Source organism: Mus caroli, unplaced genomic scaffold, assembly GCF_978045245.1.
Source record: "Mus caroli unplaced genomic scaffold, Mus_caroli_1 scaffold_15, whole genome shotgun sequence".
Classification (NCBI taxonomy): Eukaryota; Metazoa; Chordata; class Mammalia; order Rodentia; family Muridae; genus Mus; species Mus caroli.
The window spans coordinates 71507449-71520725 of NW_028227270.1; the positions used below are offsets into that span (position 1 = coordinate 71507449).

The 13277-nt window shown below is 37.3% G+C and overlaps 2 protein-coding genes across 3 annotated transcripts in view; one reads left to right on the forward strand and one right to left on the reverse strand.

The window, feature by feature from the left end:
- Cenpp (centromere protein P) overlaps positions 1–13277 on the forward strand; it is a 177467-nt gene that overhangs the window by 43695 nt on the left and 120495 nt on the right. The window lies entirely within an intron of this gene.
- Positions 4351–13241, reverse strand: Omd (osteomodulin). 2 transcript variants are annotated; one of them, XM_029468186.2, is made up of 3 exons: positions 13107–13241; positions 5608–6561; positions 4351–4960 (listed from the first exon to the last, which is right to left on the reverse strand). In XM_029468186.2, exons 2-3 carry the CDS (start codon positions 6545–6547, stop codon positions 4629–4631), a joined length of 1272 nt encoding a protein of 423 aa, XP_029324046.1. In that variant the 5' UTR covers positions 6548–6561; positions 13107–13241; the 3' UTR covers positions 4351–4628. The 2 variants fall into 2 exon arrangements, with proteins under 2 accessions (XP_029324046.1, XP_085687227.1); XM_085831101.1 differs by lacking the exon at positions 13107–13241 and adding an exon at positions 12925–12999.

Sequence of the window (13277 nt, forward strand, 5' to 3'; positions counted from 1 at the left end):
CCTCTCAAGTTTATGTGGTAGATATTTTGTCTGCATGTGTATCTCTGTGCCACCTACAAGCTTGATACCCAAAGAGTCCAGAAGAGAGGGTCAGACCACCTGGAACTAGAGTTAAAGCCATGAGCCTACATAGAGAGTTGGGAATTGAACATGGTCCTCTGGAAGAGTAACAAGTGCTTTTAACCACTGACCCATCTCTCCGGTTCCAAGGAGGCTCACTTTCTATACCCATTGAACCATATTTTAATTACTATAGAGTTCTTTGGCCTCTGTATTGTTACTTTGGATCTGATTGTTCTTTGTTGTGGGCTAGTGTATGTGTACTGAGTGTGTTTGTAAAGTACCTTGTCTCTCTACTCATTAGATGCAAGTAGCAGTAGTCCCCAGTGGAAAAACGAAATAAATCTCCTGATACTGCTAAATGTCAGTCATGGTAGAGCCTGTCTTTAATCCCAACGCTTGGGAGGCAGAGTCAGGCAGGTTTGTTGTTGTTGTTGTTGTTGTTTTGTTTTGTTTTGTTTTGTTTGTTTAATTCTAAGCTAGCCAAGGCTATACATAATGAGAGCCTGTCTCCAGAATTACAAAACAAGGGCTGGAAAGATGCCTCACCAGTTAAGAGGACTGACTGTTCTTCAGAGGTCCTGAGTTCAAATCCTAGCAACCACATGGTGTCTTACAACCATCTGTAATGGGATCCAATGCCATACTCATATATTCATATACATTAAATAAATAAATGTTTTTAAACTATTAAAAATTCTAAAGAAACTTTAAAAAAATTAAAAAACAAAAGCCTTTAAAAAAAAAAGAAAACCTAAAAGCTACCTATCACCTCGCTATGCACGCTAGCTGTCAGATGGGTGATACCTTTTTGCAGCAGGAGAGATGGTTTAGCAGTTAAGAGTACTTACTGCTCTTCCAAGGGACATAAATTAGGATTGTAACACCCAAGTTGAGCAGATCACAGGCACCTGTAACTCCAACTCCAGGGTCCCAGTTCCCTCTTCTGACTCCCTCAGGCACTATGTGACAGGCACTTGTGCCACAAATATAAATAAAAATAAATTATATTTTAAAACTACCTGTGAGAACTACTGAGTTAGTAGATACTTAAGACTTTTTAAATCCAATATTCTGAGAGAGACCTTATAGCAGGCTTACTGTCTTAAATCTCATGTGTTTATGTCAACATAGATCTCTTGTTCACATGAAAGGGATGAGAGTGTAAGTACTTTACCGACAAGGGAACGTGGGTTATGGTGCAATGGGAGGATGAGAACATGCTTTTTTTCCCCTAGTAGTTTATCTATGATTTTACTTCTTTTCCTTTGGTGTCTAATATATTCACAGTCTGAACACTTAGTGATGAAAGGAGTGTGCCTGGTGCCATGCTACTTCGAGCACTGCTTAGTTATACCAAGTACAGTTACTTCAACTAGAGTAACATCCTTGTAGGATATTGGAGCATGCAAGAAAGAGACTTGGGACTTTGACCTGCTATGCTGTAATCTTGTTTCCAGCTGCTTTTTTACTTTATTTCTAAGATTTAGAAGGAAAACCATGTGTTTGGAATCAGGAAACCAGAATTGTAGTTCCAGCCATCCTTGGGGACATAGGAATTCTTTATAACACAAAAAGTCTATAGATGAGTTGAGAATTTTTTCCCCCTTTCTTCCTTTTATGCTTTCTTCCCTCCTGGAGCTGGTTAAATGTGTTATATGATACACACGCATCTGTATTTTAGCTTAGTAGTCATTAAGTTAAGGAATACGTTTACAATCTGTGCTTCAAGTAATATTTACACACAGACTAGATATTTTCAAACAATAGTATTTGAGGATATTTCTGAAGGATCTTTTATTTTCGTTTCCTTTCTAAAAGCTAAATGTGTTTATTTCTGTTGACTAATCTTGGAATTTTGTTATGATAGACATGTTTTCTTAGTGTGTCCAAGCACAGTTTAGCCTTTGTGTGTGTGTGTGTGTGTGTGTGTATGCGTATGCTTCAGATCCTCCTGGTCCCTTTGTCTGTGTGGAACGGGGTCTCTAGTTGCAGGTGGGCAAGGAGTCAGTGGAAATGACAGACAGATGCACACAGGAGATTGTGTAGAATCTGAATGTAATGTCACAAAGTGAACACCAGTCTTATATACTACAGAATATAAAGGGTAGGATGTCACAGCAGGCAAAGTACATTGAAGTTACCTGACACAAAACAAAGGAATGACTTCAAAAGGACTTACAGTAACTAGGTAAATATTTACAGTAAAGATAAAGCAGTCTTGCCTAGGGTCAGCTAATGACAGCTAAGGATTTCACACCCTAATCACAATTAGTGCTACTCCTTTGAGCCTTGTGAAAGCTAGCACCAGGGGGGTCTGCTCTAGTGAATAATGCAATACCACAAACCCCCCCCCCTATTTCCCAGGCCCTGATAAATTCTTGTATGAATGTAACTTTTAAGTATCTGTGGAGAATCTCCATTTGTCAGAAGAATTCACCAACTTGCTTCTAATATGCAATGTAGCCTGTACTGAAGATTTCTATCTCAGTGGGATTCCCTAGCTCTTTCATGGTAAACCCATGCTATGGATGGTCGTGGGCAGACTTTGGTGTGAACCTTTGTTAAGTCTCTTGGGCATGTACCCAGAAGAAGAAATGTTGATTCATTGGTACCCAACTGGAAGTTTCCAAATTTCTGCGCCATTTTCTGTCAGCTGTGTGAGGGTCCAATCTTTGTGTTCTCACCAGTGGGTGTTATTGGTTGGTTTTTTGGAAGTAACCATTATAGTGAGAAAAGCTAATCTTCTATTGTGGTTTTGGTTTGCATTTCTTTAATGACTCTTTAAATTTTAAAATGATAGAAGTTAGAAAGATAGTCTGATCTTGCTCATTTTTTGACACTCACAGTATCACATTTCTATGGTTAAAGAATAATTGCATTTATAATCCTATATTGAAATATTTCAGAAGAATCAACTGGACCTTAAGTCTTATATCACAGGGATGCCTAGCTCATGTCGCTAGTAGTTGACTCTTGGGCTTCCCTTTTTTTTTTTTTTTTTTGGTCACAGTCATTCATTGTGATTCCTTATCTCTCACTGTTACACCTTCCCTAAATAACTTGATGTGGATGTTTAAATGAGTGGGTGGAGTTTTGTTTATATCCATTATACATTGTCAACTTTGCACTTGTGGGCAGGTGAGTGTTTTCTTCTGCTAATGCTAACAACCTACTCAAACTAGAAAAAGCAATAGAGGCTTCTCAGCACTCACAAGTTTGAACAGATACTTCCAAATTATAGTGTACACATCTGTTTATTGTGCCTTGTCTGAACTTTTATCATGTGGTTTTTGATTCTTTTTATTGGCATACCCAGATTTATATTTGTTCCTTTTTAATGGGAGTTCTGTGAAGCATTGATGCCTGCTAAATAAAAGAATTCATCACAACAGTTAGAATATTCACCTTAAAGCTTACTTAAAATATGTTAAAAATGAACTGAAGAATGTGAATGATACATTCTCACACAGTCACTAGCAAAGAGTGGCCAGAGGCCTGACAGGCGTGACGTGTCTAAGGCTCTACTCCTAGCTGTATCTCACGTCTCAGATAATTTGTTTCATCTGGTCCTCTGAGAAAAGAGCACTCATGTTCCTGAAATTTTTGCCTTAGATCTTAGGATGGTAACTCAGAACGTCAAAACATTCCATTCTCAGTGCTGAACCAGTGCTGCATATCTTATTAGAAATACAAATGTAGCATGCACTTTTGGTCTCATCACTCAGGAGGCAGAGGTACAGGGAAGTATTTAGGTCAGCCAGGTCTACAGAGCAAGTTCCAGAACAGCTAGGACTACACAGAGAAACCCTGTCTCAGAGAGAAGGGGAGGAGAGAGAGTGGGAGAGGGGACAGAGGAGAGAGGAGGCAGGGGGTGGGGGGAAGAGAGAAAGGAGAGGAGAGGAGAGGAGAGGAGAGGAGAGGAGAGGAGAGGAGAGGAGAGGAGAGGAGAATAGAATAAAAATACAAGTGTGAAAGCCACTAAAAGTCATCTTTCTTGTGTGAAAGACTACTGTTAAGTCAACATTCCCCCATTGTCTCATGTCCCCTTCAGGTGGAGAGGACAGCTATTGTCTTCACCAGCAGTGTTACTTACTTGATCATCCCTAGGAAAAGTATTGGAAGTGACGACATACTCAAGAGGATTTTATGTAATTTATCATCGTCATTGTCAGGAACATGTACACTACCACACGTGGCAGAGGAAAAGTTGACAACCTGCGGGAGTTGAGTCTCTCTACTCAAAGTCTTGGTAGTGAATGCTTTATCTGCTGAACCATTTTGCTGGCCCTTACATGGTTTTGCATGATAATATTTCTAAGTGTAAAAAATATACAAAGCCATTTGAGCTTAGTTTTTTTATTCCCACTTACCATTCTATTTTTATATTTCTTAAGATTTGCATCATTTTTAGTAAGCTCTAAACCTATGAAGTAAAGACATTTTCACCAACATCTTAAATGCAGTTCTGATCTTTATACTAACACATACTTGTAGATATATTATTATGAGCAGTTACATGTTTATATTTGTAATTAGTAAGGCTTTATGAAGGCATAAATGTATACCTATATAGTATCTTGCCACTCTTGCATCTCATAGTAATGAGAATTATAGTGCTCATCTGATACTTCTTGACCCTCAAGAGTGTTGTCCTGACTATCATGGTCGTCTTCCTCTTCCTCCTCTTGGTAGCTCCTGAAAACTTGGGTCTTCAGTTGAATTGTTTCACCGTTAGTACTCCTCTGCTCACCATAATAAATACTGTGTATGCGAGGGAAGCAGAAGAAGATGTATGAACTTATTGGTTCTTTCAGCTTATTTTGGTCCACACGAAGGTATGTTAAATGGTGATGGTGTACTGGATCAGGAGAAGGACATATCATTGTCACATTGATGCCTGAAAAATACAAGTCAAAAGTTTATTCTGCATATTGTGGTTATAATTTCAGGTTGGGTTTTGTTATTAAAATGAAGTGAAACTTATGTTTCATATCACCAAAATAAAAAATGAGCAGATTGGCTTTACTGATTGTATAAGTAATATATAAGTGCTTCCTAGTAAAAGCAATCTTACTTTTAAAAAAAGAGTAAAAGGAAAAACTACATTGCTACTAACCAGGTCATATGTCTTCCAAGCAGCTCTCTAGTACTGCTTGCTAATAATAGACAAAGTGGTCAAGTTGAATAGAAAAGACTATAAAAGTAATGGTATTCCCTCGGCCACTATCTGCCATCTCCTTAGCCAACCTCAAAGCAACCCTTTTCATCACTATGTAAAGCATAGATTATTAACAATTCATTCTTTATAAAGAGTCAAAATACCATTCTTTCATCAGCCATGTTGGTACATGTGCTTTTAATCTCAGCATTAGGGAGGCAGAGGCAGATGGATATATCTATTAGTTTGAGGACAAGCCTGGTCTGCATAGTAAGTTCCAGGGCATCCAGGGTGACATAGAGACATCTTGGCTCAACCCCACCCTCACCCCCCCAAAAAATACCACTCTTGTTCTTTTTTTAAAAATGCAAAAAAAAATTGCATACTTTCTATTTCATTATTTTGTAGGTATAGATGTTCCAAATTCCTTGGAATGTAGAATGCTTGCTTCAATTTATTGTGTCCAACGTTGAGTTCTATAAGATTGGAAAGATTAAAGATGTCATATGGAATGTCTTCCAGTTTGTTGTGTGATATTCTTAGAGCATGAAGTTTTGGAAGTTTGTCAAAATAATTGTCTGGTATAGATGAAATTGAATTATTTTCTAATGATAGATACATAAGTGATGAAGGCAATCCAAGGGGCATTGATTCTAATCTGTTATTACATAGGTTGAGCTGCATTAATTTTTCCATTTTGGAAAGGGTCTTTTCTTTTAACATTGAATCAGAAAGATGATTATAGCAGAGATCAAGCATAGTCACATTCACCAGCCCGTCCATGGCATTTGTTGGAAGTGTGGAGATTTCATTATAACCAAGAAGGAGTCTTTCCAGAGATTTTGGAAGTGGAAATGGAAATTCTTCTAGGTTATTGTGCTCTAGATGAAGTTGTTGTAGATTTGAAAGTTTAGCGAACACACCATAATCAATCTTTTGAGATTTAATTTTGTTGTGGCTAAGGTTAATTTCTTTAAGATGAGTTGCATTGATGAATGAATTTGCAGTCACGGCCTCAATGTCATTGAACTGAAGGTTGAGTTGCTGAATGTGCATTGGGATAATTGGGATAGTCTTAAGTTTACGATTGTCACAGTACATTGATGTTGGAAAGTTAGTTGGACAGAAGCATTCCTTAGCACAACCTAAAATATTATTATAAAAGGGAACTCCATATTCAATATTTTGATGAAATTGGAATTCTGGATCATGATCCTCATTTGGCTCTTGGTCATAATCGTCATCCCATCGGTAAGCTTCATATTGGCAGTATACTCTAACTCCAAAACAGAAGAAAAGGACATATATTGGACTTAAAAAGCCCATTTTCTTTTCTTGTCCTATTGCAAAGAGAAAATTGATTAATACTCAGAATAATTCTCATATAAACTGACACATATAAAATGTATTAGGTTGATGCATATATATATAGCAGAATATTCAGACGGTATGGGTAAAGTTCCAATGAAAATTGAATGTTTAAGTACCTGTGAAATTTAGAATAATATGTTGCATTAAACAGAAATCAGGCCGGGTGTGGTGGCACACGCCTTTAATTCCAGGATTTGGGAGGCAGAGACAGGCGAATTTCTGAGTTCGAGGCCAGCCTGGTCTACAGACTGAGTTCCAGGACAGCCAGGGCTACATAGAGAAACCCTGTCTCAAAAAAAAAAAAAAAAGAGTGCTTTCTGGACTTTTTACTAAGTAATCACTGTCTTTTATTTGTTTACTTTTATTTTTTATAGACCAGATTCCCTCTGTATCTCTTACTAACTAGAATTTACTATGAAAACCAACCTGTCCTTAAATTACAGGAATTTCTGCCTCTGCCTCCCAAGCGCTAAGATTACATGTGTGAAACACAATGCTATACAGTCATGATTTTCTGGAACAGTCAGAGGGTAGAAAGGGAGGGGGATAACAACTGGACTGTAAAAACAGATTAAAGATTAAAAACAAAAAAATCCCAGTTGTCTTGTTTTCTAGACATGCTGATGTTTCTAGTGTAACATCATTCAACCACACTCTAGTATTTCCTCCACTGTAAATGCTGGGCATTCTTGCCAGCCGTTTCTCGATTAGTGGTGTTTGCTACCTATGTGAACACTTAAAGAACTTTGCCTGTTAAACTTTTATTAAACCAAAATCTGTTCCTTACTACTTCTGTTACTGAAATACTATCCTTGTTCATTAAAAGAACATTCTTTTCTGTGTGGTAACTTATTTCGAAAACACTGTCATTTTTATTTCTTCCTGTTTCCTGTCTAAGGCTATGTATATCTTCACATTTTCCTCTTGGAAATATTTCTGCAAAGTTTCAATTTCTCTTGGATTAATATTTTCATGTTCTCTCCCTCACTCCTTCTGTTCACTGTTTTCTGCGAGCTCTCCCTCCCTTCTCTCCTCCCTCCCCTTCTCCTTACCCCCCATTCCTCCTCCCTTTCTTCCTTCCATTTTTCCTTCCACACAGGTTCTCATAGATCCCTGGTTGGCCTCAAGCTTGCTATTTATTTAGGTGAGGTTGGCCTAAAACTCAAGCTCCTCCTGTCCCCAGGTACTGAGACTACAGGGAGCGTCACCATGCCTGGCTTTGGATTATAGATATTAAAATGCCACTATCCTAGTCTCCTGGGAGTTTGAAATCTAATGGAGGATGAGAGACATACAGTGCAGTGTAACTGAAGGATATTGTATTGAGTCGGATTGTAAGGACTCCGGAGGCTTTATAGATAATTAACAGTTATTTCTGATGAAACTTGAAGAAGGGTAGAGTATGTTATAAAAAAAGTAGTTTGAAGACTTAACTTTCATTTCTTCCATTTAATAATTCTGCCTCTTGCTTTATTAAGAAAATACGAATTGTAGTTGCTGGACATATGCTCATGCCAATAGTCCCACTTGCTTAGGGGTCAGATCATTTGAGCTTATGAGTTGGAGATCAGTAGTACTACTTTCAATAAAAAATATCTCCTCAGAAGAATAATGTGAAATTTGTTAGTAATATGAAATGATAGTTAAATTATGCCTTGCCTCATGTGTGTGTGCTAGCACATGTACATTTGAAATCTAGAAGACAACCTCATTCATTCATTAGGCAACTTTTAATTTTTTTAAATAAGATCTCTCACTGTGTAGACTGGCCAGTGAACCCAAGGGACTGCCCATCTCTGCCTCCCAAGCACTAGGATTACAAATGTGGTCTCCACACCTGGTTTTGTTTTATTTTTTAGTATGGAACCCACTCAGAGCTCAGGTCCTCTTGCTGTCTGGGCTGTGTCCCCAGCTCCATATTTGCCTTCTTTATCTTACATACTTATCTTGTGTCTTGTCTTAGTCTTTCTGTTTATCTCACCTAGAAGATAAACTCTCACTTTGTTGTTGTTTGTTTGTTTGTTTTGTTTTGTTTTTGAGACAGGATCTCACTGTGCTACTAGGATGGTCTCCACCTCCTAAAATTCAGGCAGTCTTTACTGCTTCAGCCATCTGAGTTAGGATGACATGAGCTATTCATGTAAAAGTTCTTAGCAAATTGAAAGCTGCTGTCCAGTTGAAACCAGCTGATATGAGGCCCCCAACACACATACAGTAGAGGTCTTCCAGGTCTATGTTCACTCAGAGATGATGCACTTAACCCTCAAGAGACTGGAGGCTCCAGGGAGTTTAGAGGTCAGGTGGGGTGGGGGCTGTGGACATCCACGTGGAGATGGGGTAGGGTTGGAGGAGGTGTGGGATGTGGAACAATAGGAGGGTAAATGAGGGGGGGAAATAAAACATGGAGTGTAAAAAATAAATTTAGAAAATAAAAAATAAAAAAAGAAAATTTTAAGCGTTTTTTTACCCCCCTCACAGACCTTTTTTTCTCTACTCTTCTCATTAGGGTTTCTATGAGAGAACAAACAAATTTCCTAGCGTCCCTTTGTGTTAATGAAATAATTTATATTTTATTCTTCTAGAATGCTACTCCTCTTTTTCACCATTGGTATAACTGAGAAAATAGTTCATCATTTCTCTGACAGAACTCCATTTGTTCTTTTCTTCCCATGTTATTGTCTCAGTTCTTTCATGAGTGTATACTCATGTCCTGGGCCTGCTAATTACCAGAGGTCATATTCTGAATTTTGAACAACCCACACTCTGACCATATCTTCAGTAGTGCCTCCAACCACAAGTAGTTCCTGAGTGTCAGGGATCTAAGGTGATGGTGATGCTACCGGTTCTTCACTGCCTCCATCCACACTTCCGCAGTCATAAGCTCCCTCTGCCTGAGATGCGGCAGTTCTTTATTCTCCTTTCTTCTTTTCACATTCCCTGGGTTTTCTGAGTTCTTTACATCTGGCAAATGACTTTCCTCTCTACTCTCATTCTGACTCACACAGCTAAATATGAAGAAGGAAAAACAGAACTGGGCTGACTGGGCTCATTCTTAGTTCTTGGCTACGACCTTAAGTATGGCATGGCTGCTCTTTCCTCTGACAAGACTACTAGGTTGGTGTTTTGTTTTGTTTTGTTTTGTTTTGTGTTTTTGTTTTGTCTCTGGCTGTAAAACATCATTTCCCATCATTCTTTTTGGATGATTGCCTTGCTTTTTAAAAAGTGTTAAATAATTGTTTGTACTAGTTAGTATATTGTATTTACTCTTATCTCTAAGAAAATACCAAATTGAAATACTTAGTGACATTGTTGTGGTGCTAGTGCTGGCGGGGTTTTGTTGTATGCATGTATGTATATGTGTGTGTATGTATGATGTATGTATGTATGTATGTATATATATGTATGTATGTATGTATGATGTATGTATGTATGTGTGTGTGTATGTATGTATGTATGTGAGTACACTGTAGTTGTACAGATGGTTGTGAACCTTCATGTGGTTGTTGGGAATTTTTTTTAGGACCTCAACTCCACTCATTCTGGTCAACTCCACTCGCTCAATCCCTGCTTGCTCCGGCCCAAAGATTTATTATTATACATAAGTACAATATGTATAATATATTATACATAAGTACAATATGTTGCTGACTTCAGACACACCAGAAGAGGGAGTCAGATCTCATTATAGGCAGTTGTGAACCACCATGTGGTTGCTGGGATTTGAACTCAGGACCTTCAGAAGAGCAGTCAGTGCTCTTACCCACTGAGCCATTTCGCCAGCCTTTGTTGTTGTTTTTGAAGACAGTTTCTCTGTGTAGCCCTGGCTGTCCTGGACTCACTCTGTAGACCAGGATGACCTCACACTCAGAGATTTGCCTGACCCTGCCTCTCCAGTGCTGGGATTAAAGGTGTGCACCACCACCTGGCTATGATTATTATTTTTTAAGTATAGCAAATCTAAATAATTGCATCAATTGTTCTTTCTTTACTGTATAATTCAGGAATGACATAGAATGGGAACTGTGCTTTGAAGAACTCTAGAATTGCATATGAATGATGTAATTATTTCCAAATAGAGAGATAAGTAATACCATGACCTAGGAAGTGGGAAATGCCTAGAAATAATAACTGTTCAACAAGCCAGGACCTAGGAGTCTAAATTCCTAAGGAATTTGCACTCTGCTAATGAATTCCTAATTTAATAAAGAAGTATGTTTGTGCTATGATCTTCATCCTGCAATGTTCTTAGTAGAGTCTGCTTTGGGGTAATCATTTTCTTGCTGTTGTTACTCAGCTAGATACTGTACTTGTATGCTTGGTACAGCATTTTATAAATATTAGTGGTTTAATTGGATTATTTAAGGTTGCATTTTTTAAAATTATTCTTACCTGTGAGGCAATGTGCAATTAGGGAACAAAAAAATAAAGAGAAAATGAAAACAGGGTCCGTTCTCCGTGAAGAGCAAACAGTTTAGAAGAGACCAACACTGGAAAATGAACCATAACTAAATGGGGATAGTTAGTGAGTGCTGCAGGGCCAGGGCTTGACCCTCCTGGGATAAACATTGATTGAACCAGACTTTGGCACTTTAGGAGAAATGGGTTTGGAAAATCTTACACATTTTACTCTTTTGTTGGTGACATTTTACTTGAAATTTTTTTAGGATTTTATTGTACTTGCTATAGTAACTTTTAAAAGCATTTTTGCTACTTAATTTCAGCCCCAATACAGCCGCTAGCAGTAGATTCTTAGAGGCTGCTTTCCCAAAGTTCGCACTGAGAGCCAAGAAGTAGAGCTGGTCTGTGGCACCAAGCCAGGCCACAAAGGACTCTAAAGTTCTGCCGCACTTGCTCATGAGCATCCACTCTGTCTTTTCATTGTGTGAAGATTTTATCCTTGTATGAAGACCTTTAGCAGTCATCAAAAGCAACCTTATGTTTTAGAATTAGAATCTGTTGCTCAGGAGTTTGAGACATTGGAAGAAAAGGAAATCCCGATAACACTTCCTGGCAGCTTAACTTAGCATCAAAAACAAAGGCCTTTGATGATAGAAGGATTCATGTTGTCTCCTTTTGGTCTTCGTAAACACTTCAGGAAGATTTCCCTGGAGAGCCATTTTTCCACTGAAATCCTGTCCTTTACTAGTCTTCCTCTCTTCCACTGTGATACCTTCTTTCTCTAGTGATTTTAATTCATTTTACCCAATGAGTCTCTTTTTAGTCATTGCTAAGCATATTTGGTTACTTTTGCTTCCATATTCTACAATTTATGCCCTGTTCTTTGTAATATAACTCAGAGACCATCAGAGTAACTCACTGTGAGTCATCTCATTTCCCAGTCTCTAAGTTTTAACAAAGCCTCAGTGCAGTGCGCTTGCTCTAAGCAGTCAAAGATCTATAGAATGAGTGACTTAAGTCACAGGTTATGGCTTGTTAGCAGTGCCTTTCTCTGTTAATGTTTATTTCTCTAGGGATTCACCATGCTGGTTTCTTTAGATGATTAAAAGTTAGAGAACTTAGCTGTTATCTTTTGTACTTATTTCTATATAACAACATGTGATATTTCTTACTTATATTGTCTATTAGAAATATGAGAGATGAAGAAAAAATAAAGCAAAGCAACAATGTAAAATTTAAGAAATTATCCATTAATATGAATTTTGCATATAACACAATAAGTATCTTTATCATAGCATTTCTCTTGAAGAAAAACACTCATGTTTTTAAATGAATGTAGATCCTAATCCAAATTAATAAAAGTGTTATAATTTACTTAGTTCTGGAAACTTAAAGGTAAAAGCATCATAGCATGTCACTGTTTTAAAGCTGTTAACCGTTTTACTGATAGGACATAGAAGCCAGGATATAAAGATCATCTGTGCCTCTTAATTCTTGTCTAAGACAACTTTAAATTTAGTCTTTTGTTATTAAAAAGAGTGTGTCTCAGTTAAAATAATACATGCATGCATGCATACATACATACATACATACATACATGCACAATACATTTAAATCCGTAATTAACTTAAACTTAAGAATCCTTTAATAACCAGACAAAATGTTCCTGTCTTGGGAATGATACGAATGAAAACAAACATTCTAAATCAGAAATTTGCCCAGTAGAAAAAATTTCAACAAAGTGTTTTTTTAGCAAAATTTTTTAGCAAACTTTTTGTCATTTAAAATTAAGAGCAGAAAAACAAACCCAAGAAACTAAAGAGAAATTGATTCCTTTAACCGAAGATTCTTTCTCTTTGTCCTGTTTTATTTTAAAAAATAATCTAAACAAATATGGCTTATTGAGTCATTTTAAATCAGAAATTTAAACTCACCTTGCTGATCTTTTTGCTTGAACATTTTGCTTAATCAAAATTTTAATTTAATTTTTAGCCAGATTTTGCTTCCCCAGCTTTTATAATAAGTGCAGTCTAATTTAATATTTAGCAACCCTAAGACACTTTTGTAACAGTAAGAATACATTCTTTAAGAGTTGAAAATTACTTTATCATCATACCTGTTGAGATTGCTCTAGTTTCAGGGATTGATGAATTGGCAATCCTTTAACTGAATCAGAAATGCCTAAATTCTTTAGCGAAGTTTCTTAAAACTCCACAGTGACTCAGTGTGCAGACAGGGCTGTCCTTTGAATTACTGTAGCAATTTAAGTAAATACAATCTGCTTGGA